This window comes from Diplotaxodon limnothrissa, linkage group LG10, assembly GCF_057381915.1.
Source record: "Diplotaxodon limnothrissa isolate DT_005_m linkage group LG10, D_limnothrissa_male_GT1.1, whole genome shotgun sequence".
Taxonomy (NCBI): domain Eukaryota; kingdom Metazoa; phylum Chordata; class Actinopteri; order Cichliformes; family Cichlidae; genus Diplotaxodon; species Diplotaxodon limnothrissa.
This window is the reverse complement of record NC_140605.1, coordinates 29,930,847-29,956,654: the sequence shown is the minus strand read 5'-3', so window position 1 is coordinate 29,956,654 and position 25,808 is coordinate 29,930,847. Positions and strand designations below refer to the sequence as shown.

Below are 25,808 nucleotides of genomic sequence, written 5' to 3'. Positions count from 1 at the left end.
CATTCACACAGGAAGTGACAAATTACAAGACTGAAATGAAAATAGTTTCTTAAACAGTCTCCTGCCGTCTTTGCTGAGACTCACTGCTAAAAGATCTTCATTTTTCCTCTCATCTCTTGGAAAGAGTTCACTGGAATAATGTTTAAAATAGTTGAGAAAATCAAAATAGATACCACAGAGCAGCAGAACTAAAGGTTGACACTAGCTTAGTCATTGGTTGCCTATTTGTTGTTTTAACATCACAGCCTGGTTTTATTATTAGAGAAAACATCTGTACTTATAACTTTATATTGCTAAAGTAAAACTTGTTGGAGGGAATTTGTTGTTGTGTCTGGAAAAAGCTGATTTTTAACACAGATTTTAAATACATGACCACATCTTTGTTTTAAAGCTGTGATAGTGATGGTATTGATTGTTCTCTGCTCTGCATGAAGACATAATCTAAAATAATAACCTGGAACACATTTAGATCTGAAGTTGTATGACAACTATACTTTAAAAAAAAGTATGGTGTTCCACAAGGGTCAGTTTTAGGTCCTCTATCAAATCTTCCTTCACTTACCTCAGAAGTTATCTTTATTCTGCAGATGTCACTCAACTTTATATAAACATATACCAAACCTCAGCACTTAGGATGAATTTTTTTGTTTGTTTTTTGCAGAGAACAATATCTGTGTAGATATGTGTAGGCAAATAGGCCTCAAACCCGATTCTAAAGCTTAAAACTACAGTAGCACACGATTCTGGGCCAAAGGCACAACAGCACAGTGCTTAAACCTGACAGGAGGAATCACACAGATAGAAATAAAAAACAATAATAATCTTTTTAACCTTTTCACGCATAGTGGTCACTACAGTGGACAGCTATTCAAAGGCTTTTTTATTGTATTTGTGTCAGTGTTGATGGTATACTTGCACATAAACACAACACACAGTGTATATTATTTATTCATTTGTCAAATTCATATGTAAGTAAGTGCATTCACATGTAAAAACCCTTTGAAAAGTACATGTTTAAAAAATGAAGTTCAAAAGTATTTTTTCATGCCTAAAGATGAATAAAAATAATTAAGAAAAAAAAACCCTGATCGTGGTTGTCATAATTCATGCATGAAAGGGTTAAACTCACTCCCTATCTAAAGCAGAGACGTTGGTCACACGTACCTCCATTTCGATCTTAAGTGGGCAGAAGAAGTGAAACTGTACATTCTGTCACTAAAAAGGAGTTTAACTGCACATTTAATCACTGACACTTCCTAATATAAGAAGAGGAAGTGCGATTTCAACACTACCAGTACAGTGTTTCTCTATGATAAAGAAATGTTGTTGTAGTAAATAAACAAATCTGTGAGCACGACTCTCTGGAATTAAACTCCAAGAACAAAATGTATAAAATTACAGAAAATGTTTTGGTTTCATTGCCCAGACTGTACTGTAACTATAAAAGGAAATAGTTTCTTTTTTATACTGTAGAGCCAGTACTTATTTACTTTGGTGTAGTATGAATGGCCACAGGAGCGGTCTCTATCAGCAGGAAAAGCTGTAAAACTTATAAAAATACATTTAACAGTCCGAAATTGATCCTCCTTCACATTTTTCAAAGCCATTCAGGTGAACGGATTGGAGTTTATGATGGACTTCTACTGTTTGACAGCCCTGATCTAAAGGTTGAATGCAACAACCTAATACCTGTAACTAAAATGCTGCACTTGCAGTGTGGTTATCCTCTATGATCCCCCTCGTTCCTCATTCCTGTTAACATGAAAGATGCACAGACTTCTTTGTTAACTATATACACTATATTTATAAAAATGATCAGGTAAAACGGTACAGTGCTAGACCAACCATGATTTTATTATCCAGTGGGAATGAATTAAATATATAAAGACACTGATGTAATTTCACAATGAGATCTGTGTTATGTTTGAAAAAAAAAAGAAAAAGATATAAGTTATATAAAACCTAACTTGTATCGTCTCAAATATGCATCAAAAATATATTTAAATGACAACTGCTACAAAGAGTAGAATAAATATTACTCTGATTTAATCTCATCCATTGGTCTTACCCACGTTTTGTTTTTTAAGTGGTAAGAAAGCGACGCCCTAATTAGACATTGAACTAAATGTCGCATAAATGGCACAGAAATGCCCATCAGCTCACGCCAGGAGCACAGCTAGTAGTTCTCATTTTAATCTGACCAATCTTTGCAGTCCTCTGAGGTCAGGGACTCATTTTGCAAACCGAGCTGCGTCTATAATAAAATCCTACAAATCAACCTCACCAGCAACATGAAATCTGCAAAGAACATCTGCTAGATCAGGAAAACTTGATGTTCTTCCTGCAGCCACTGAGGAAGTTTAGTGCAATCTGCCTGTCTGGTTACTCCCACTTCAAAGAACCATCAGAGAGAGTTGAGTGGATAATTGGTTGTCTTTTGGACTCCATGAGGAGCCTCAAGACTCCAGGGTGAACAAAAGGGCAGAAAGGATTAATGTCAACCCGGCAACCCAGGCAACCACCTTCACAACTTCTTTCTGAGCGCAGCCTACACCCACACCATCTCTATTCGCTCCCCCGCCAGCCTCTGTGATAAATACTCTAGTGGACAATATCTGTTTTAAAGTTTTAAGCAAATTGGATGCAAAAGTTCAGGCTTAGAAAAATAACACTTCAATAGTACAAGTGTAGAAAAGAAAGCTGCATCACTGATGAAGCTGGAACTCTTTGTCTACGTACTATTGTGCTATTTCCCTGAGCAAAGACTGATTTTTTGTCTGTCCAATTATTGAAAGCAGAAAGATATTTAAACTTAATTTGAAGTTAACACCACAGAACGTTCAAGTGATGCAAAACAATTCATTTCTGCACCCGCACATCGGTACAAGCTGAGATTAGAAAGTTGAGTTACGAGCTAAGAATCGATCCGTCGTCATTCATCGAGCCTTTATGACGGATATTTACAGATAAACCTTCACATTGAATTCACAAAGTGAAAATTCTGCAGAAAGTGAATGAAGCAAATGAGAAAACAAAAGTGATCAACAAATCCAAGAAAATAAAGAAATCTGTGTCTGTTACCTGTAGGGTCGAACTCATGTTTGAGGGAAGGAGAGGGTTTCTCATTCTTTGGCTTCCAGTCTGTGGGCTCCCTGTTGAGAATGCTTGGAGTCCTAAAGAGACAAAACATCAAACCTTAAAAGTCAAAGTTTAGCTGCAGTTAAGTAAAGCTGAAGTTGTTTTCCGAATGTCCTTCCAAATGAAATCCTGATGTTGCTCTTTTCATTCTTATATGAAATACATAAATATATATAAAATGTTTGGCTGCTCATCATGGCATCCATTCATTTAGCTTTTATGGGTATCTGCATATTCAAAATATGCATTAAATTATTTCACAGGAAGCAGTGTGGGAGCAGCAGAGCCGGGCAGATGTTTTGATTGATGTTTAAATGTTTCTGTCCAACTTGTAAAGATCCTTCTAACGGGTATCTGTTTTAATAAACGTGCAGCTTTTCATTATCTTGGCAAAATAAAGCCATCTCGAGTCATTTCCCTTCATCCTAGTAGCGTGCCAAAATCTGTAATTCCTCTAGTGGCCACATGAGGCTGGCTCAAAAGTGAGTCAATGCCCCATAGACTCCAATGTTAAAAAGCCCAACCAGAGCAGAAATAAACATGTTTAAAGCCTGAATCACATTTTTTACTATTGTCTGTAGTTATAATTACTTTAACTTTACATTTCAACAACATGAAGGCGCTCATTTGCATTTTAGCTACCTGCTTTTTTTTATTTTTATTTTTATTTTTTACCTCCAGTTATTTGCATTTTTAAAGCAATTATCTGATTATCCTGAGGGGATAATTATACTAACACGTTACTGAGTTGACTTTTTGAGGTACCTTGGTGTACCGATTATCAGGGATCTGTCTCTAAAGTAGGTTAAAAATTCTGACTTGATAAAACTGTCGATGAGTCTGTAGTTCCACTTAGTCCATCCCTAAGTGGAACTACAGACTTGCTGATGTCTAATTTAGAATAATTTGCCAATAAAACAACTCACTAAGCTCCATGTACTCCCACTTTCTTGGATTTTATAAGCATATCCCCCACTGGAGCTGGACGTGAAGGTGGCAGTTCATTTATTAATAGCTGAGGCTCCCTCAGCTCGTCCCTCCCTACTCGTTCCAGAAGAGGGGGTTTTGTTTGTGCTGCTGTTCCTCCCTCGGACAATGGGGGCCCTGGGCTCTTAACAATGGCTCCCACGTCAGAGCCAACTTACTATACTGTGGCTTTGTGGGACACATTCCCGGAAACAGGGACCAGGGTTTTTGGCTTGGCCTGAGTTTCCTGAATGTGGGAGAGGGCTGAGAAAGAAGCAGAGGAGGGAGGCGGGAAGGAGGAGGAGGAAGGAGGTGTCTTTGAGGAAAGACAGAAGACTGGGCTTAGGAAATTTCAGCTAAACCTCCCAAAGTGAACAATCCAGTGTAAACTCTCCTTATGGCAAAGAAAAGGAAAGAAAGTAATTAAATGCTGGGATACCACATGACAAAGACGTAGGAAAATTTTCCGGTATGCCGGGCTCCTGGAAAACGAACCAGACTAAACATGCAGTGGATCCTCACAATTACAGACAAAAAGAGATAACTGTGGGTTATGCTGAACAGGAGACTATTATGGTTTTAACCTTGAGATCTGAACCTCCTCCTTGCCGTGGTTGGAAGAGATTAGCAGCTGATAGGACATGGTGAGAAAAGGGCAGACTAAGTCCTGCTCATGGGGTGGCAGTAAGTAAGTGTATGAGAAGAGGGAGGAATTCAGCTCTCAGCTCGTGATGTGTACGACACATTCGTGCAGTTTGGGCCGAAAACATTTGTGACGCCTGAAAACACGCTTCACTGTTCTTCCACAACAACACGCAGAGTTATGACACTCTGACAATAAAATAAAAGGTTTATGAGTGTGCATAAAAACTCAAAACTGCAAGTTGCTGACATACAGTCGAGTGAAAAAGAAAGCACACACCACCTTTAGCAGCAATAACTTAAAGTAATCAGTTTCTGTTTGAGTTTATCGACCTTTCACATTGATCTAGGGGAATTTCAGCCGACTCTTCTTTGTAACGTTGCATCAGTTCACTGAGGTTTGAGGGAATTCACTTATGCACAGCTCTTTTAACGTCTCCTCACATCTCACAACATCTCAATCGGGACTTTGAACCTGTCATTGCAACACCTTGATTATTTTCTTCTTCAGCTGTTCTGCTGTAGTTTTTAGGATGTGCTTGGGATCACTATAGTGCTGCATCAGCCAGTTTATTTGACTCTAGAATATTCTGGTAAACAGAGGAGTTTAAGGTTGGCTCAGTGACTGCAAGGTGCTCAGGTCCTTCAAATAATCACCCCTCAACTACCATGCTTCACAGTCGGTATGAGACGTTTGTGCTGTGTTTGGTGTCAGCCAAACATGGAGCTGTGCATTATGTCAAAATATCTCCGCTTTGGTCTCTCTGTACTCAGGACATTGTTACAGAAGTCTTGTGGTTTGTTCAGATACAACTTTTCAAACCTAAAATGTGCTGTCATGTTTGTTTTAGAGGGACGAGGCTCTCTCCTGGCAACCCTTCAATGCAATCCATACTCGTTCAGTGTTTTTCCCAATTTCACTGTCATTAACTTTAATATTTAATATGCCAACTGAGGTCTGAAGTGAAATCTGGGGAGATATTGTTGACATTGTGTTAACACAAGCCTGTATGGTCCAGACAGATAAACTTATCTGCTCATACTTGCTGATGATCACTGATAATAAAGTGGCTTTGATTAGCAGCACCCTGCTGCTACTCGCCTACTTAAACCCCAGTTAGTCAACAATGTCAGAAGTAGAAATCAGCCGGGCTCTACTCAGAATCCAGCAGGAAAGCCACTAAGTGCCATGACAGCTCCCCGAGTTGCCAGCAATAATATGGCTTCCCTCTGGAGAGTTAATTAAACTCTGAATGCCAGGGCCATTTTCAGAAATTGTCACCAGAAAAAACATTCCTAAATTCAGTGAAAAAAAGCTGTTAAGAGACAGATGGGGAACCTCGACGTGTTTTATGTGGGCCTATTAAAAACTTTAAAGAGTTAATGGTGTCTTTTTCGTAGCCACAGATGTTATTAAACCAGTTTTAAAATGCCTTTAACTGCACATCTACCGAATGTTCAGCACAAAAATCACACACCCACTTTAAACTGTGACGCCTAAGCCATCAACATGATATCCAAGTCATTAAATATCAGCTAAACTAAATGCTCGGGGATTACTTTTTTCCCTTTCAAGAGTTCAGAGATGTAATATTTTTACAGTGCAGCACGTATATCCTGATAGCACCGTTTGTCCTGAAAAACTGATCCATGTAATCTAAATCACACTAGACGACCTCTTCGATGAATCTGACCATGCTGGACAGTCTTTGAAACCAAGTGATGGGACATGTTTCAGTCCTAACAATCGATGTACCTCCTTTTGTTGTCTTACAAGGAGGAAAAGAGTTCATGTCCATGTGAAACGTTTCCTGGAAGCTTAGAAAAAAAGGGATCATTAAAATCAACTGTTTTAGTCTCATTGGGCTGGAATACATGGTCACAGCTCAGACTTTCTTTGCTTGCTTACTGCAAAGCTATCAAAAGAGAAAAAAAAAAAAACATGCAACAATCTACTCGGGCCTCAGATGCCAAAAATACCAGACAATTCCTCTGTGGGATGATAACAGCAGCAAAGGACTTAGCTCCAGAGAGCTGGAAAACTGGAACGCCAATGAGTACGAAGCTAAAACTCCAAATATAGTAGCGCTCGCTGTTTATTATGAAAGCAGCAGGCTACACTAAAATGCAAAATCATTTATGCTTTAATTTTGCTCTCTGTAACCCAAATTAAATGTCCTAAAAGAATATAAAGAATGTAGGAATAGGTTAAAAAGTTGATTTTAAAGGTGAATAACCAAAGCCGCGGTCTTAATGTGGGACTGACTGGAAATTTCTGGTACTGTAGTTTGTTTGCTGGAATACAGAGATGTGCAAGTATCAAAGCTGCACCAGCTCTGAGGCTTTGGAGAAGAAAGTTTGCACAGGACTTTATGCCTCCCACGATTCAGTAGCTTCTAGAAACACCTTCAGCAGCAATAACTTGATGTAATTGTTTTTTATATTACTTCATCATGACTCTTCTTGATATCTCTTGAAGTTTTGGGGCATTTATTTATCCACAGCTCACTAAAGCATTTCAGTCAGGCTGAAGTCTGGACTTTGCACCACTGCAACAAATTGATTCTTTTCTTTTTCAGTCATTCTGTTGTAAACATGTTTACACGCTGTTGCACGACTCAATTTCAGCAAACAGTGCTCACACTTCACTCTACAAAACTTTGGCATTCAGAGGAGCTCATACTCAGCCTAGTAACTGCAAGGTACCCAAATCATGCCTCCTCCACCACTGTGCTTCACAGCTGGTGTGAGGTGTTGAGACATAATGCATAACGAAGAGGGCCATGTCTGGCCAACATCAAGCACAGCTTATCTGCACAAACATCTTCACTTTGGTCTTATCTTCCAAAGGATATCGTTCCACAAGTCCTGTGCTTGAGATGAATCTTTGCAAACCTAAACCTGTTATGTTGGTATGTTCTTTTTTAGAGAGAAGAGGCTTTCTCCTGGAAACACCTCCAAACAAATCATACTAGTTCAGTCTTTTTCTAACCGTACTGTCATGAACTCAAACATTTAACATGCTAACTGAGGTCTGTGGAATCTGAAATGTGCATAGAGCCCCCAACCCCCAAAATATTGAGCGTAGCATTCATGCAGAATACAAAGTCAAGCATTGTCACGTCAGCTCATCAGTGCCAGCCCACATCTGCTGATGGCACAGCTGATATCCCTCTGAGCTTCTCTGTCTCATATAAAGTGAGATATTTAAGTTGGTTTGGGCTGTCACTGTTTTTTGTTGAGGGATAAAGTTAGCAATACTTATTAATATTTTATTTATTTCAACAAAGCCTATAAAAAGACCAAAACTAGCTCCAAACCCACTACTTCCCAGTGAAAAAGTTGATATTTAGCAACAGGAGAGATGATGCCAAAATAAAATAAAGTGTCACTGAAGGACCTATGCACCCTCTGCAAAGCTCATAGATGGCCCTATTTCTATGACATCAGTGTCACTAACTCAGGGTGGAATCCCTGATATGTTATGGCCTTTCTAATTTTATTTTTCTCTATCACTCATTTGATTTTCATCCCCCCAATCCCTCTATTTCAAGGATCCTGGACTAAACAGAAAGGACCACCTTCACATGAACGCTGCCTTGGGGAAAAAAGAACAAATGCACAGACAAAGATCATTAGTAAGATCAATTCTCCATAAGTAAAACAACAACTCTTTCCAAAATGAATATTATCATGCCTGCTCCATTAATAAATCACTCTGCATTTCCATGTGACATTATTGGCTCCCTCCACAAACATCCAAATTCAATAGAAGCTTGTGAACTTCCAGCAGCGATCCAATCAAAACGCTCGACAAGGGCTGTTAAAGATTATCCAGTCATCCTCAAATGGATGTTTTAATATTAAACAGACTCACCCAGCACTATATAAGGACTAAATCTGTAGTGTATGTATAATTTAAATAATAAAGACTTAATTTATTATTTTCAGGTACCACAAAAGGTACATTTTGGCCTCACAAATCATGATTGCATTAAAAAAAAACAGGGAGAGTACACTCACTGATTACTGATTAGGTACACCTGTTGAATTGCTCAGCAAAGCAAATATTTAATCAGCCAATCACGTGGCAGCGACTCAGTGTATCTGGGCATGTGGACTTGGTCAGGATGACCTGCTGAATTTCAAACAGAGCTTCAGAAAGGTGACTTTTTGTTCCTTCTTCCAGACCCTAGCTGGATAAAATAAAACACATTAACACATTAATTATACGTGTAAAGGTAAAGGCACATATAATTTTTAGCTGTTTGTCCTCAGGTGACAAGACAAATTATTGCATAATCTCAGGGTTTATTAAGAAACTGATCATGTGGACTAACTTCATAATGAACTCAGCAGTGAGAAATAAGCTGTGTGTTTCAGCCACATTTACTATAAAAGGTCAAATATATGTATTTACATGGCTACACGTGCTAAAATGTGTGTTTATTCCTGTTCGGACACGGTATGCGTGCCAATTTTGATGCTTGCATGCATTAAGAACAACATGAAGTTAACTGCTGCACTGTCCGAGTATTTCAGAAACTGCTCATCTACTGGGATGGTTCCCACAATGTCATCTCTAATGGTCTAAAAAAGAGAAAATGACCAGTGAGCAGCACGTCCCCTGGTGAAAATGCCTTGATGATGTCAGAGGTCAGAGGGTAATGGCCAGATCACTCTGCCTGTTAGGAAGGCAGCTCATTAAAACCAAAGTATGCATCACTGAATGCACAATCTTAAAGTAGATGAGCTGCAGCAGCAGAAGACCACACTGGGTACTACTCCTGTCAGCCAAGTAAAAAAAAAAAAAACTAAAAAAAAAAAAAAAACAGGGCTATAATTCACCAGGGCTACCAAAAATTGGACAATAGAAGACTAGGATACTGTTGCCATCTCCAGTGAGTTTCTTCTGATGACTTTTTCCAGCAGGATAGCACAAATAATCTCAAACTGCTCTCTTGAACATGACAATGAGTTCACTGGACTCAAACGGCATCGTTGGGATCTGGTGGAGCAGGAGATTAGCATCACGGACGTGCAGCAACCGTGTGATGCTATCATGTGGATATCATATGGATCACAATCTCGGAGGAATGTTTCCATCACCTTGCTGAATCTATGCCATGAAGAATTAAGCTGTTCTAAAGGCATGAAGGGGTTCAACCTGATAACCTCATGGTGTAACTAATAAAGTTCCTTTCAAACCCTTTTAATGTTGGCTTATTTATCCAACAAGATCCTATAAATATATTTTTAAAATAGCCTCTTTTTACCTTCCCTGTGGATATTATGTTTGTTTAACTTGCATTAATATAGTATCCTATCTCAGGTCAACTTACAGTCAGGGAAACCCAGCGGTTTTCCAGTTTCTATTAGCAAGCTCTTGCACTGTAAATGTCGTGATCTCTGTCCGGCTGGTAGTCAGCCTGCACTGATGTGTCGCCAGCAGAGTTTTAGTCAGGAAGGGCCTGATGGACATTGTTTAGCAATGATGTCACCACTTCCTGTCTGGGCTCTGGTGGTAAAGGGCAGTGAGGCGAGGGGGGGGGGGGGACCCATAGATCAGCAAAACGGTTTGACAAAGAGCAACACAGCTGTTCAGAGCAACAAAGCGTTTGGGTTTATAACTCATTCTCCACACCAGCATCACTTAAACTCACAAAAAAGCAAAAAGCAAAAAAATCTCTGACAGGTTTACAGTACGGGGCGGGGAGCATTTAGAAACTGCACTGAAATGAGCTTCCAACAAAGACAATATGCAGTCTGACCTCCTCCTTCCTGCATCCTACTGCTTCCCTGATCTCGCCTCTGCAGCCTTTTTCCAACTTTTAAGTGCATCAAAGATAAAGCCAAAGTTTTGAGGAGTATCTGTAATCATATCTGTGGAAAATAGACTGTATGTCATCTGAAAGCTCAAGCTCATCATCAGAATCAGAATCAGAATACTTTATTAATCCTTAAGGAAATTCTGTGACAGTTATCTGAGTGTCAGGAACTCCACCAGCACATACCTACCAAGCACTTTTGTGCAGTTCAGCGAGCAGACTCAGACACAGTGCTTTATTTATTTATTTATTTAGCAGAGCACATTTGTGTGAGACGAGATGTTAGATCTCGACACCAACTTCTCGCAGCAGATGACGTTCCTGGGCTGAGAGCTGTTGACAGCTGAAGCCATGAGACGAGTAGCTTTCACAATGCTGTCTAAGGTTTTTTGTATGCTCTTCATTAGGCGGTGTGTCATCCACACCGGTGGTTAGTTGTGACTTGTCCCTATCGTGAAACTAATACGTTTCTCCCTTATTAACCTGATCGCTGTCAACAGGGGCTTTTAATGCGTCTCGCCCTCATAATCCCACAATCGCCGTGCGCCAACAGACGGGGATTATCTTTAATAGAAGTTTTTTTTCCTAAAGGATTTTTATAAACTGCTAACCAAGAACTCATAAACCTATGTGCAGGTGTATATTTGACTAATGACTGAATCCCAAGATAAACCAGTGGAAACCATTGCTCTACAGGAAGTCAGTGGGACAGACTTACATGCCTTTGCATGTTCTTAGCTTTTGATGTCCTTTTCATCAGGTTTGTACCAGCAACTAACGTTCACTAGCGTCAGAGCCCAGGTAGTGGTATGAGATTGACCTTATTATCCAGGTAAATGGAGACAATCGTGCATGCTTACGCCATGAAGAACACTGTTCCTACCTGCAGCATTTTTCTCCTCAACATTCAATTTTTGTTAAAGTAAAAAAAAGAAAGAACTGCATCTTTACATTTTACAAACAGTCCTCTAAATTCTATCAATATCATTCTCCACAAAACCGACTGACCTCAGTATATCCAGCAGCAGTCTGATAAACAAACCACCAGATTATCCAAACAGTTTAAACCATGTGGAGATAAAACTAAAAGTGATGACGCCTCATTGCACATGCACACGTATGACAAGCAGGATGGATCAAATTTGAACAAGGAAGCACATCTACAAACTGTGAACACTGTTTACAAAAGACATTATTTCACTGTTTTTCTTTTCTTTTTTTAATTAATCTGTCTAACCTGTTTGTCTGAGTTTATTTCCTTTGCCGACTTGTTTTTAGCCATATTTCCGATCCATCCCAGCTGTAATAAACAATTCCTTTGTAGGTCTAAAAGCTTACCGCTTCTGTCCAACCTGCAGGAAGCTGTGCCTGCGCCTGAAGCCCAGCAAGACTCATTAACCTCAGGAAAGAGGATGGTTTTGGTTTCTTCTGCAAGGCGAGGCAGATGGGAGAACGTGTCCCATCAAGACCGTAAAATATCGCAAATGTTACCAGAAACCTTGCAAAGGGGGGGCTGAATTCTTCTCGCTGAGAAACACTTGGACAGCCCCCAGGCCGTGACACAACCACTGCTGGAGTTGGCACATTTGTTACCAGGCAATGACGAGCCATTTCAGTAATGTAGTAATGTGCATGTATTGTTAAGATAGTAAAACAAATTATATCAACAAAGAGGTGTGTATGCGAGGGACAGACGGACACTTTGTCATCGCACGACATCGAGCAAACATCTGACGGCAGCAGTCCCATTCAAAGCCGTCTAATCTGCAAGAATTTCATGAAAACACAGATAACAAAGACCTCAAATACACAGCGCACTACCATTTCTACAGTTAGAGGCTGGTAAATAATTAATATAGACAAAGACATGATCAGTGTCACGTTTCCAGTTGTAGCTCTTCCATAAAGATGAGGCAGAGAGTGAACGTGAGATCATTAGATGAAGCTGTCCAGAGGAAATGATACTGTCAGGGCTTATTCGTTAATCAATACAATATTTTTCATCCATTACCTCTGCCAAGAAGGTTATGTAATTGGTTGGGTTTCTTTGTTTCTTTGTTTGTTAGGCTACCCCTCAATTTTCTTTACCGCTTATCCAAGAGTGATGCAATCTGGGCAGGTCTCGTAGAGACAGGCAAACATTCACAGCTTTGCCCAATTTAGATACACAAATTAGCCTAACAGGGCTGTGGGAGGAGAGAGTCCATGCAGGCACAGGGAGAACATGTGAACTCCACACTGAAGCTGCCCCGCAGGTTCAAACCAGGAATGCTGTTACTAGTCACTGCACTGGGTGGTGGTGGTGGTGGTGGTGGAGGACAGCTAGTCAGTGGTAGAGCGATTTGTCTGGTTATAATGAACAACATGCTAACTAGTTACTCGAGATGGTGGCGTCCAGGTCTAAATTCTTAGAGGGTCATGTGGCGTTCAGCCACACGAGCCTGAGCAACAACAGGTCTGTGATGAGTGAAGTACTGAGCAGATGAGCATGTGTCCATCAAAGACAAGCATGGGTAACCCTTTCCCTTAAATGAGGAAATCCCTGTAAGTGTTGACCACAAGTTTGAATTGATCACGTCCCCCACCCTTCATAGACACCGCCCATCACTACTCACGATGGTTTAGTGAGTCCTGAGATCACTATCAAACATGACATCCGAGGAGAAATAAAAGTTGTAACATATTAAATTTGAATAAGAAAACGAGGAAACATCATTTTTATGTTTTCAACAAATGAGATATTCTTCTGGATCCAGAGAATTTATTGCTTTTTATAATTTATTCCCTGTGGAGGGAATTTTCATTCTTGATCGAGGTCTGCACTTTTTCCACGTGTCCTTAATCAAAATTTATAATTACTATTATTTTATAGCGCTGTTGTTAAAGTTGATGAGTTTTTTTCCCTTCACATAACAGTTATTTAAAATATGGTGCATGGATATTTCCATATTAGACCCAATCAGTATTTTGGTCAACCAATTTAAATAAAGCAACACTGGCTCATATTTAGATTTATCATTATTGGCCTATATGGTGCTCAATGTGTGCCAAAACGTTATCCAAGAAAAACAAACAAACAAACAAACAAACAAACAAACACACATGTTAGTTGAAACTGCTATCATCGTAAAGCTGATGCAAATAATAGCAACTACATCATTTGCAAATCTCTGCAGCACATCATCATTATCTCTGCAACTTTTATGTATTATGAATCTCATGGTTTTATATTTAATACGTGCCGGGTCCTTTCTCTCTCTCTTTTCCCTCTCCCAAATTTTTTTTCCTATCTTATTTTGTCAAGCCTTTTGGTATACCCTTGGTTTTTTAGTGTGCTTTATAAATAAAGTTTATTATTATTATTATTATTATTATTATTATTATTATAAGCTGCTAACTAGTTTAAAAATGTAATAAACAATGACCTCATATTCATCATGAACTAAGCGGCTTATATCTAAAGGATCTCAGCGAAGATCAGAATTTATTAAAACCAAACTGCTTTTTGTGGTTATAGTTCCAGCAATCTTGGACTTGATTGTTTTTTTTAATGGATAAACATCATTGTGGTGGTTTTAGACAACATTTCTCGACATGCTCTTAAGTAGTTTCATCCAGAGTGAACTAAGAAGATTGATAATCACTTCTTCTATAGCTGTGTGTAGGGCCCCAGTCATGCAGGCCTCTGGGCTCATCCGTGTTCCCGTGGCAACCATCAACGTCATCCAGTTTGTGTGGCACTTTCTGAAGTTTCACTACACCCCTGAGAGTAAATAGCAAATATCTGGAGAAAGCCTTTGATGCAAACTAGAGGCAGCTGGACCAGTGAGCCACTAACCAAACCAATCACTTGAAGGTTTTTGGTTCAACACCCTCTTCCTGACTGATTTCACCTGATGACAGCCCGCAAACTCCAGCGACCGCTCACCAACGATTCGGTGATGTCAACAAGCTAGCCAGGGTTCCTCCAAATCAAAAAGGCCTCCAGCAGGGGTGGGGAACTCCAGGCCTCTGGAGAACTTCAGGACATGTTGAGGAGGTAAATTAGCCATTAAAATCAGCTGTGTTGGATCAAGGACACGTCTAAAACCTGCAAGACCCTTGAGGCCTGGAGTTCCCCCACCCCTGGCCTACAGAGACCTCCAAATATCGCTCATTCATCAAGATCTCCAACAAATAAACATCTTGCATATCTCTAAATAAATTTACACACAACTAAAAATGCATTACTAACCATTTCTCTACATTATTTTAACAGTGACATTAGCACATTTGGTACCTTTGTGTCGGAGCGAGACCAGAATAAGCAATTTCCTGATACTTTTAGCTACTGTGCTAAACTAGGCTAACCAGCGCCTTAGTTTAATTTAAAAAAAGAACACCTGTGTCAATGTTAATAGTTATACAGGACAGTCCTAGTTTCAAATACAGACTGAGTTACATGACTCAGTCTGTATGATTTATGAGTCATATTTTGGCAGGCTTTCTCTTCTAAGGCCTATTAAGAATCATTAAGATTGTATGATCATTAAGCAGATATGAACACAGAAGAGACTCGTTGTCTTAAAAAACCAGCAAAGCAGTCGACTGACTGGGTCCTTCCTGCAGGCTGAAGGTCGAGAAATCAAATGACTTTGTTTGACTCTCCAAGGCAGTCATGTGTGCTTTTATTCAATAGTTTCCTCAAAGAAAACTCCTGACTGCAAAGTGTAAGAAAAACAAATACAGAAATAGCTTATATGGGATTGAATGTGAGTCAAAGTCAGCCTGTAATGTTTCTATCTCAGAGAAGGAAGACACCGAACAACATGAAAACATAAAATAATGATTGATTCTTTATTTGAGGTTGTTATCAGTGATTAATAAGGGTGGGGGTTAATACATTATACCTGCTTCCCTTTGCTACAGCCTGTCAGTGAAACTCCCTGCCTGTATTGAAGTCATGTGACTTTAGTCAAGGATTTGGAGATGTCAAAGGTCCAGTGACTGGTGGTGATTCCTGTGTGTATCCTAGAAAACATGCTGACCAGGGGCGGAGCGTGGGGGTGGCTTACGGGGCTTAAGCCCGGGTTGTTTTGTCAGAAGCCCGGGGTATTTTGGAGTGTAATTTTTTCATAGTTAGATGCCTGGCTGACAACTGTATAAAACAAAAGGTACACACAATATTCGAAGCACATAGTGCACACTGTGGGAATTTACGACTGTGCGTGAATCCCCCCCTGATATTGGTATGATCCAAGCTCAGGCACTAAGCGACTGAGCGAGGGGGCGGGGCAGCTGCTGCCCGTGAGTGCGCTGTTGGAGAGACGGAGCCAACCATACTAAGGAGAGCTTAAGTTTGACCAGGTACCAAAGCAAATCATTCGTACCGTACAAATAATGTAAATATGACGGTGCATCACGAAAGATTGATATGAAACTGATCACTTGACCAATATTACGTTACTTGCTCTTCAAGTGAATCAACAAATGGCAAAATGAAAAGCCGAACAAATGCTATTTTTTTTAGAGAGTCTTAGCTTACGTGTGTTTATTTCATATTTTCAGTTCTTACCCTCCCTGACTAAATCGGTTTCAGTTATGTACTGAAACATAAGAATGGACATTCGAGGGTTCTTTCAAAGAAAAAACTCAGGTAAATGTTATTTTATATATTATGCTTTGTATGTTGTTCAGTATATTTCTATGCAAAACAAGAGGGATTTCAGTACACAGGATATTCACATTTGTAACCGGATATTTACATACACTTTAGGGAGAAAACATAAAACATTTTTACTGTACAACATCAATTTAGAGTAAACTTTTGTTTTAGATAAATATTGAAATATATTTTGAATTAGTTAAATTTCAGAATAAAGAGAGACAGAGCTATTTTTATCACTTTCATCAAATTTAGGAGTACATGTACACTAAATTTATTGTTAATTAATAAGAAAACTCCAGACGATTCCATTCTGAGCTGAAGAAGCTTCTGATAGGTTAGTAGAGTCCATGTGAGTAAACTGGTGGCACAGCTGTGGATGCATATAAGGCAAAACACAGAGCCTGTTTCTTTGACATGGGAAAATCAAGAGATATCAACCAAAACACCAGGAAAAGAACTGTGGAGCTCCATAAGTGTGGCTCAATTTGAATACAATTTGGTGCCATTTGCAATTAAGAAATACAGATAGTTTCTCTCTTTACTCTTAAAGTTAACAAATATGTTTTTATATTTATCAATCTAAAGAAATAAACATTTAGTCTGATTTGATGTTACAATTAAAAAAGTGTTTTTATCTGAAGAGTAAATATCTGGTTTCAACTGTATATTTGATGATTGTCAGCACAAAGAGGGAGAGAGAGGAGAACGAGGACAGACAGGTCCTCATGTATCTCGTACCTAGTGTTTCTTTTTAGGTTTGTTATTTTTCAAATTCTGTATTTATTAAGTTCTGCAGGCTTGTTTGCACAACAAGGCTAAATAATTATATAAACTTTTCTCAATCTAAATAGTGGACTTTGGTAGAATTAAAAAAATAAGTGTAGTGCAGGTCTATGATGATTTTTAGTGCTATCATCTAGTTCTGAGTCTGGTTCTGTCTTGGTTAAGTCCTCAGTAGTCCTGATTTTGAACTGTTGTAGTCCTGTTTTAATTCTGGATCAGTTCTGGGTCTGGTTGAATTGGGGTTTAGTCCTCGTGTCTTGATGCAGCCCTGACCTTGTTCTGCCTTGCTGCTTAATTAAAAAACTAGTTTAAGGTGTCCTGCACATGTGATATATATTTTTCCCTATATGAAGTCATTCTTTTTTGAACAGAGCCTATTAATCTTTCAGTCATTTCTACACCCCCCCCCCCCCCCCCAAAAAAAAAAACAAAAAAAAAATCCCACATGCATACTACTCTTTGGGCTAAGCCCCGGGTGTTTCAAATGTCTGGCTCCGCCTCTGCACCGAACAACATGAAAACATAAAATAATGATTGATTCTTTATTTGAGGTTGTTATCAGTGATTAATAAGGGTGGGGGTTAATACATTATACCTGCTTCCCTTTGCTACAGCCTGTCAGTGAAACTCCCTGCCTGTATTGAAGTCATGTGACTTTAGTCAAGGATTTGGAGATGTCGAAGGTCCAGTGACTGGTGGTGATTCCTGTGTGTATCCTAGAAAACATGCTGACTCACTGAACAAGTACTAATGGATGCCTTTCAAGAGTATACAACAAAAATACTCAGGAAACTCTCAAATTAAGCAATATATTAGAGACAACTAATTGAAAACATAGCAGCACCACGAAATATCCCTCTTCTGGTTCAACTCTGACAGTCATATTCTGGAGTCAAACAGGGGAAAACCCTGCCCAGTTCTGTGGCCAATTAGTTTTACAATGGACCTGTTCATGAACTCCACTGAGAAAACTGTAAATTTTGATTTTCCCTGTCGTTATTACCTGGATAACGTTGCTGTGAGATTATTAAAGTTGCTTAAGGGTTCATCAAAGCCGTGTGCTTTGTTCGGCAGTCCAAGTAGTAGATGAAACAACTTTAAGTGTATTAAAATCCAGCTTTTAATTTATATTTAAAATAAGCATTAAAATAAAAAAGTCTAAGCATTAAAATACATAGATGAATTGAATCATTAAATCGCCGAATTAACAAAAAAAAATACGAAACTAAAATACAAATAATCCAATCCGATTATGTGTTGTTTATGTTTTCCAGCCGGGAATATATTTTAAAATCAGGTGTTTTTTAATGGAATCGGGTGTGGTGCACTAAGGTGTCTTTCCATTCACAAAACTGACCCGAAAACCCATTCGTCAGCACGTAAGCCAAAATTAAGCAACAAATAAAGACACGCAGAGAATGAGAGTGTGAGAGAGAGTGGCGAACTTACTTGTCAGCGAGTGTTGACTGTGTGCCACTCATTGGGCTTCCCTTGTGAGTTTCCGACGGCTTCACCCAAACAACATTACCATCATAACTCCCGACTCTTCTGTACTAAAACTGCTTCTTCATTTCGTCTCCTACGCGTCCATGCACGTCCCCGAAACGCTGCCTAGTCTTTACATCCAGCATGAAGGTTTAAAAATCAAAAGTAAAGCTCCTCGGAGACACAGGATGTGTGTTTTTATGTATCTATGGGACGATCCAGCTGTTTAAACTCCAGCAGAAGTGATGAAATGAAATTCGCTTCTTTCAGAAAGCAGCCGCTGCCTGCATCAGGAGATGGACATCTGGAAAAAAACTGGTTTTTCTCCCCAGCTTTCACATTCTCAGATTACCTTCAAGTTCAGAGAGAGAGAGAGAATCTCTTGTTTTTCCTTAGGAAATACTTCCATGATGACACTCCAGACTATTCCTGGTGTCCGGGGGAGAATTACGTCAAACTTTGGCTGCTGGATCCAAAATGAACTTTTTCCCCCCTCTTATTTGCGCGACGTCCCGGTGTTGTTCACTGCGCGGATGTGGACGGTTCGTGCTTTCTGGGGCATCCCGCAGCCGATCTTATCGCTAATTTGTGCGAAGAGTCGCGGTCGTTGCTCTGCTGTGTGATGCATTTGGGAAAGAGGAAATGCTTTGTGCCCCCTCCCCAAAAAAGAAGTGAAAAGAGGAGGAAAAACACACCTTCCATCACGATGCGTTTAGGAGCCCATCGGAGTTCTCTAAACTATACGCTTTATAACGAATATGGTGGGGTTTGTTTGTTTGTTTGTTTTTACCTTATCTAACAGTGAATCACTTTCTGTGCAACACACTCTTAAAGTTAATCTGATTACACACAGATACACTTTACCCAAGCACAATTTGTGCTGTAAAGGATCGGGTTTTGCAGATATTATGTAGAAAAGTCTTTACGTGTTTTCATCTATTTAAACTGCTGCTTTGTTTAGCTTCTATTTTATGCCATACATGGATGTCGGTTTTATTTCAGCGTGGCTTGGAGCACATTAAGAAGGCGCTCTGGGGGTGCAGACTTAATTTCCTCTTTTCTTAATTTCCTCAGCATATACTGGAATATAGCGCACTGAGAGTTTTCTCATTTAATATTATCCCTTTAAATAACTAACAGGTCTGTCTGATACTTAAGCTGCTTTAATCTGTTAGCTGATTAATCATTTTATTTTATGAACCTCCTGGCTTTAATAATCCATACACTCAAAACGTTCTGCATATTTAAATCCATAAACTATATTTATATAAATATGTATAAACTTCTTTACACTGACAGAGAAGGGCCACTGGTCCACACTACTTAAGACAAAACTGGGCTGTGTGACCCACAATGTAAAATGGGTTGGACAAATGTAAATGGATCAAATTCTGTTATCCTTAATACCAGAGTTAATAGTTTTGCATTATCTAAATGGTTTCTATTTTTATTTGTTCTCGAGTTTTTGCTGCCACTTCAATTCAGATTTATTTAGTTTCCAGAACAATTACTGATCCGTGCATAAAGTATTATTATATTACAATATTTCGCTATTAATTGACAAAGCAACACGTGACAACAAGTGACATGTAAAAATATAGTATAGAATAGAAATCTTTGTTGTCATTAGAAATAAAGCAGTTTGAGATTGGGATGAGTCACTGAGCCACTCCTGTGTGGTGCAACAAGGTTGAAACTACATGCATACATTCATGTATGATTAAATAAATGTTACACAAGCATCCCTTAAAACTGTTACTTAAAAAACAAAAAAAGAAATAAACATTAGGCAAATCACAAAGTAGCACATGCACACAATACAAAAGAGGCAACTGGACCATAAAGTGCAGGGGTCAGTTGATGTCTGCAGGTCTGGAGCTATTCTGCAGTAAAGTTTTCTGACATGAGCGTACTTCATATCAATAGAATATTAATATATTACTATATGTGTTACTGTTAATCTGAATGTGCAGGTTCGAACAGGTGGTTCATTGTAAACTGGCTGATCAACTGTCTTTGGCGGACTTACAATCAAACGCCTGTAGGGGGCACCAGTGCACTGGTACAGAAGAAGCAGCAACAAGGATTGTTACACGAACAAGAAGGGCATCCGTCCACAGGCCAACCACAGATACTTAAAAAAAAAACCAGACAACGTAAACATTGTCACATATTTAGGCAGATCAGCTGTTTTAGCACCTTAGCTCCCGTTTTCTTTGGCACTTTCACTAGAGATCTCCTTCACGATGTGGTAAACTATCTAAATGTCTTGCGGTCGGCCATGTTTATTGGGATGGCGGCTTTCCGAAGGCCTTGAAGTGGCACTGCTACCGGACGGTGAGACGTTTGGCTCATAGAAACAGCTAGGTTGCTAAGCTAAGCTAACAGCATCCACTGCAAAGGTTTTTGTCATCAAGATGACTAAATATGATGCTCATCTACTGGTACTTCATTCTGGGGGCATGCTAGTATGTATCTTGAGGTTATTGGACATATTTGCACCGCACTGGAAGCATCGCGGGGCAGTTTGATGAAGGCGGTATGCACCGTTGTTTTGCGACGTACTAACAGAAATTGACCCAGAAAATGTAGCAGCAACATTTTTCATTGTTTACAGCATAATGCCTGACCCAGAGAGAAAACCGCTTTCCTTTTCTAAGTGTTAGCACCTTCAGTGCTCTTCGGCATGTAAAGTCTGCAATAGGGTTGAGTTAGATTAAACCAAAGAAGAATTTTTATGTATTTTGTTGGCAGTGTTTACTGGTTGAGAGGCCCGGTGATGGGCGGAACACCGACTGTTAACTGTTCAGCTCTTACTGACATCTGTGCGGGCTGGTCTGGGGCAATCTAGCCGGGAGAGGCGTACACAGTCCCCGACAGAAAGCACACTTTTTGGAGCCTCTTCATTCAGCTTTTTTGCTCTAGAGTAAAATGAACCAACCAAAGATGTGATACTAAACTACGTCTGTCTAATAGCTGAACATCCCTGTTTCCACTGACAGCTGTGTTGATGTGGCAATGCATGCTTTAAATGAGTCAAGTGCAGTCGCTGGTTGCAGACTGCTTAACTGCAGACTGTTTTGCATGTTCAGACTTGTGCAAGTATTTGTTTTAGAAATGCAAATTACAAGATAATGGTTTTTCTTCTACTTTATTTGCAAAGCAATCCATTTGTTAAGATTATAGCATTTGTTATTAATATGAATAGGTTGTCTAATTGGTGGCCATGTATCTAATATATATTTATATATAGTAATATATATCCAGTTTAAGTGGGCATACACATAATAAAAGGCACATACATGAAACAATTTAAAAAAATATAATCTTTAACTTAAAATGTAATGAAATAAAGAAATGTAGTTCCATACTCTTACATACTCCTGTGACCGGATATTGAAAGTCCTATATTAAATTTAAGCAAAGAGCAGAGGTAGCAGGTCAAATGAACACAATACAATGGAGAGCAGTGTAGTATGAAGAGAGATTAAGGGGTTAATAGCTTTCATTCTTACGAAGGTGGGTCTTTTCTTACTTGGATCACCACGGTAATGTGCTGAAAAACTTAATTAAGAGCAGCTTATGTTCAGCGTTTCAGTTTAAAATGGTCCAGAAGTGTTATATTTTCTCTTCGTTGTTATCTCTGATCTGGATTTGACGCTTTTTCAAGTCAGCTATCACAAAGAAAGCCTGGCTAGGTTGAACTTGCTTCCCTTAACTCTCTTCTGTTACCTAAGGTGGACTATCACACCTTTTCATGTGTTGACATTTGGTGTTTTTTAATAGTCCAGCACCTTCATCCTACTGTCCAAAGACTTGCATATTAGAGCAGTTGGTGAGGTAGATAAAGTGCTTAATACTGAAGAATAAAGCACTATATTGATGTACGGCTACAGTGGCTTGGAGTAGTGAGAAAGACTAGAGAAAGGTGCCATGTAGATATGAGACCATTTCCAAATCATTGTGTTGTCACTGTTATAATATTGTTATTTATTTTGTTAAAATTTGTGGTATCTGTCCCATATTGATTTTTAGATGTCGCTACATGTAAGGGAAACAAAGGAGAAGCGGTTCATTTCCACATTTAATGACTGTCCCCTTTGTTTACGTCAGAGACCTCATCAGGATTTGGCCTATTTTATATGGTTCATATAAAACAGAATCTGTGTTACCTTAATTATTAGAAGTCTTAGCGTTTCCCTGTTATTTTTGGCCATTCGATAAACATAAATATATTTGCGCTTGAGTAAATTAAATTCTGTATAAAAATAGTTTTAACGGTTTTATTTTTGCTAGTCCTGGTCGTAAAACTCTTTGTGCTGACATGTTTTATATTCAGGAAAAAGTCTGCTTGTTATATCGTGATGAGTCCAATTTACCTCCATGGAATGACAGTTTGCTGAAGCTCTTGAAGAAAGAGTGCACGGGGCCTGGTGAGCTTAACCATGAAGCACTGTGGTTTATGGGAAATCGAGTCCTAACTTGCCTTCTTGCTTACTGTCTTCTTAGCCAATGATTCAGCTGGAGAAACCAGTGCTAGCTGGTACCATGCCGGTGGTGTGGCCCACCATCCTTGACCTGGGCAGGGATGAGTGCAAAAGAATTCTGCGGAAACTGGGTGAGCTCAAAGCAGTGCAATGTTATCAGTGGCTCTGATTGAATCTCTTTCATGTGCAAAAGACCTGCAACATTTACAGACTGATGTTTGTGTGTCGCAGAGCTGGAGGCGTACGCTGGGGTCATCAGCGCTCTGAGAGCCCAAGGAGACCTGACAAAGGACAAGAAGGATCTGCTGGGCGAGCTCACTAAAATCCTCGGGTAATATTTGTTGTTTTTAAATAGTTTCTTTCATTTTTGCTTGCAGAGTTAGGTTTATTTAAAACCAGCCTTTCCTTTTTACCCTTGCCCTCACAGCATCTCTACAGAGCGTCATCGCGCAGAGGTCCGCAGGGCTGTCAACGATGAGCGCCTCACCACCATCGCTTATCAGTAAGTATGAGACTGTTTAAGTCCAGCTCTGTAATGTCTGTGGAGGAGAGCAAAAGGGACGTATTCAGGTTTTCCTCAAAGTTTTCATTAGTCTTTTCCTCATTCACTTTAGCAACAATGAGCTATTTGGCTATTTATTTAACCAACCTCTGCTCCAGTGCTTGTCAAACTGTAAGGTGTGGAGTGAAAGCATGTGGAAATAAAAGCTTTAGGTTTTAAACAGGCCTTTGTTGTACCCTGACTCTGAGCCTGAGTAACTTTGAGGACTTATAACGTTTCCTCTCGTGCCGTCCTCTAATCAGATTTCCGTTCTTTTTCTTTTTCAGCATGTCGGGTCCAAACAGCTCCTCTGAGTGGTCCATTGAAGGGCGGAGGCTTGTTCCTTTGATGCCGAGGCTGGTTCCCCAGACGGCCTTTACAGTCACAGCTAACGCTGTGGCCAGCGCCACGGCCAATCAGAACGCCTCCCTCCTGCTGCCAGCTGAAACGGGGAACAAAGAGGGTAAAGCCAGAAACATTCACTTTGCATCGGACTCTGGCTGTTTTCAAACACTTTGGGCATTGAATGATGTGTTTCATTTCCTCCCTGTAGTCGTGGTGTGCTACTCCTACACGAGCACCACCTGCACCTCCACCAGCACCACGGCGACCAGCGGCCCTATAGGAGCAACAGTGAAATCTCCACGGCCACCCAGCCCTTCATCCAACGTGGTGGTGCTGCCCAGCGGCAGCACTGTGTATGTGAAAAGTGAGTGTCAGCAACATCGTATCAACTTTTCTCTTGCTTTGGACGGAAGCAACATGAAAGGGAAATAATAAATAGCAACATAACTTGAGCCGACTGTTGTGATTTGCTGCTATATAAGTAAAATTAAAAATACTTTTCAGGGAGGAGGCTAACTGCATGGCTAATTAACATGTCATTAAATAACACAAGTTACCAAAACTGTCATCCTTTATTTACATATGTGTTATTTAAACCAGCACAAGTGCTCAGTTAGAGAAAGCCTTTCTAACATATCAGCAGGATCCCAGCGATCTCTCAGTTTCTCTGTCACAGTTGTCACCAAACCTTCTGGTTTGTCTGTGTTTGTCTTCATATGCTGACTTGCTGGGTGTAAGTTTGTATTTTTCTTCTCTGTTAGACGGTTTATAAGAGCTCAGTGGAAGAGGCAAATGATGGGTGTGAGATGTTGGGAAGACTGAACCGTAACATGAGTCTGAAGATTTTTGCTGATTTTGTGCTTAATTTTAACTCTGTATTAACTTTCAAACCTCACACTCACAAACATAGTCCCTTAAATGATTAGTTTGACATATTTGAGAGCAGACCTCATGGAAGCAGATCCCAGTTTGGATTCACGAGGCAGACAGTCTCTCTACTTTTAAGATTGGGCTTAATCTTAGTTAACCTTAGTTATGCTGCTGTAGGCTCAGGCTGCTGGGGGATTTCCCATGATGCACTGAACATTTTTTTTTTCTCACCACTTGCTGATCTGGCCTCTTTTTCTTCTCCTCAGTTTCCCCGTAACTTCCCCGAGTCTCTTTCTACCAAAAGTCACTTTTTAAAAAGAAAGTTCTTCCTCCCCACTGTCGCCAAGTGCTGGCTCACTGGTGTTGTCTCTTTACCTTTGTACAGTCTTTACCTTACACTATAAAACCCCCATGCGACAACTGTTGTTGTAAGCTAGTGCTATGTAAATAATGAGCTTTATTCTTTAGCAGAGATGGGCAGTAACGCGTTACAAGTAACGCGTTACTGTAATCTGATTACTTTTTTCAAGTAACGAGTAAAGTAAGGGATTACTATTGCAAAAACGGTAATTAGATTACCGTTACTTTCCCGTAGGAACGCTGCGTTACTGCGTTACTAAAACCGTGATTTTTTGCGAGACTGTCTCATGACAGTGACGTAAGCGAGTGCGCCGTTAGTGACAACAGCTGTGTGCAGATCAACAATGGATCACATATCGATTGTGGGAGAGAGTATGAGCGTGCAGCGTTTAAAGTGTGGAAGCACTGACCTTACTTTGAGTTTGATTCCATAAAAAGTGACAAAAACATTAGCGTCCATCGTGCGTGGGAAGAAAACTTCTTTTTACAGCGAAAAAACCCCTAAACTTCCAAGCAAGCACCGAGTAGCTACGACGTGATGGGAAACTCACAGAGAAACTCGCGGATTCTTCAACTGACCGCGGCACACCTGCACCAGGGTAAACCTCCGCCTACCGGAGTCCTGCTTTACAGGTGAAAATAGAGCAACAGGACCGTATTTATTTTCTGCTGTGTTTTACTTGCATCTATTTGAAAGAGTGAGTGTAAACACAAAA

The 25,808-nt window shown here is 39.8% G+C and overlaps 2 protein-coding genes across 2 annotated transcripts in view; one reads left to right on the top strand and one right to left on the bottom strand.

The window, feature by feature from the left end:
• Positions 1 to 19,122, bottom strand: part of arhgef12b (Rho guanine nucleotide exchange factor (GEF) 12b) — a 46,561-nt gene extending 27,439 nt beyond the window's left edge. The window contains exons 1-2 of the mRNA XM_085364701.1: positions 18,454 to 19,122; positions 3,082 to 3,173 (exon numbers count right to left, since the gene is read on the bottom strand). Of these exons, the coding sequence (XP_085220827.1) occupies positions 3,082 to 3,173; positions 18,454 to 18,485 (124 nt within the window). The 5' untranslated portion in view covers positions 18,486 to 19,122. The remainder of the gene's footprint in view (positions 1 to 3,081; positions 3,174 to 18,453) is intronic.
• A 1,483-nt stretch (positions 19,123 to 20,605) lies between these two features.
• The window catches only part of emsy (EMSY transcriptional repressor, BRCA2 interacting), a 28,432-nt gene continuing 23,229 nt past the window's right edge, over positions 20,606 to 25,808 (top strand). The window contains exons 1-6 of the mRNA XM_085364088.1: positions 20,606 to 20,826; positions 22,999 to 23,107; positions 23,208 to 23,307; positions 23,404 to 23,478; positions 23,805 to 23,980; positions 24,071 to 24,226. Coding sequence (XP_085220214.1) covers positions 23,002 to 23,107; positions 23,208 to 23,307; positions 23,404 to 23,478; positions 23,805 to 23,980; positions 24,071 to 24,226 — 613 coding nt within the window. The 5' untranslated portion in view covers positions 20,606 to 20,826; positions 22,999 to 23,001. The remainder of the gene's footprint in view (positions 20,827 to 22,998; positions 23,108 to 23,207; positions 23,308 to 23,403; positions 23,479 to 23,804; positions 23,981 to 24,070; positions 24,227 to 25,808) is intronic.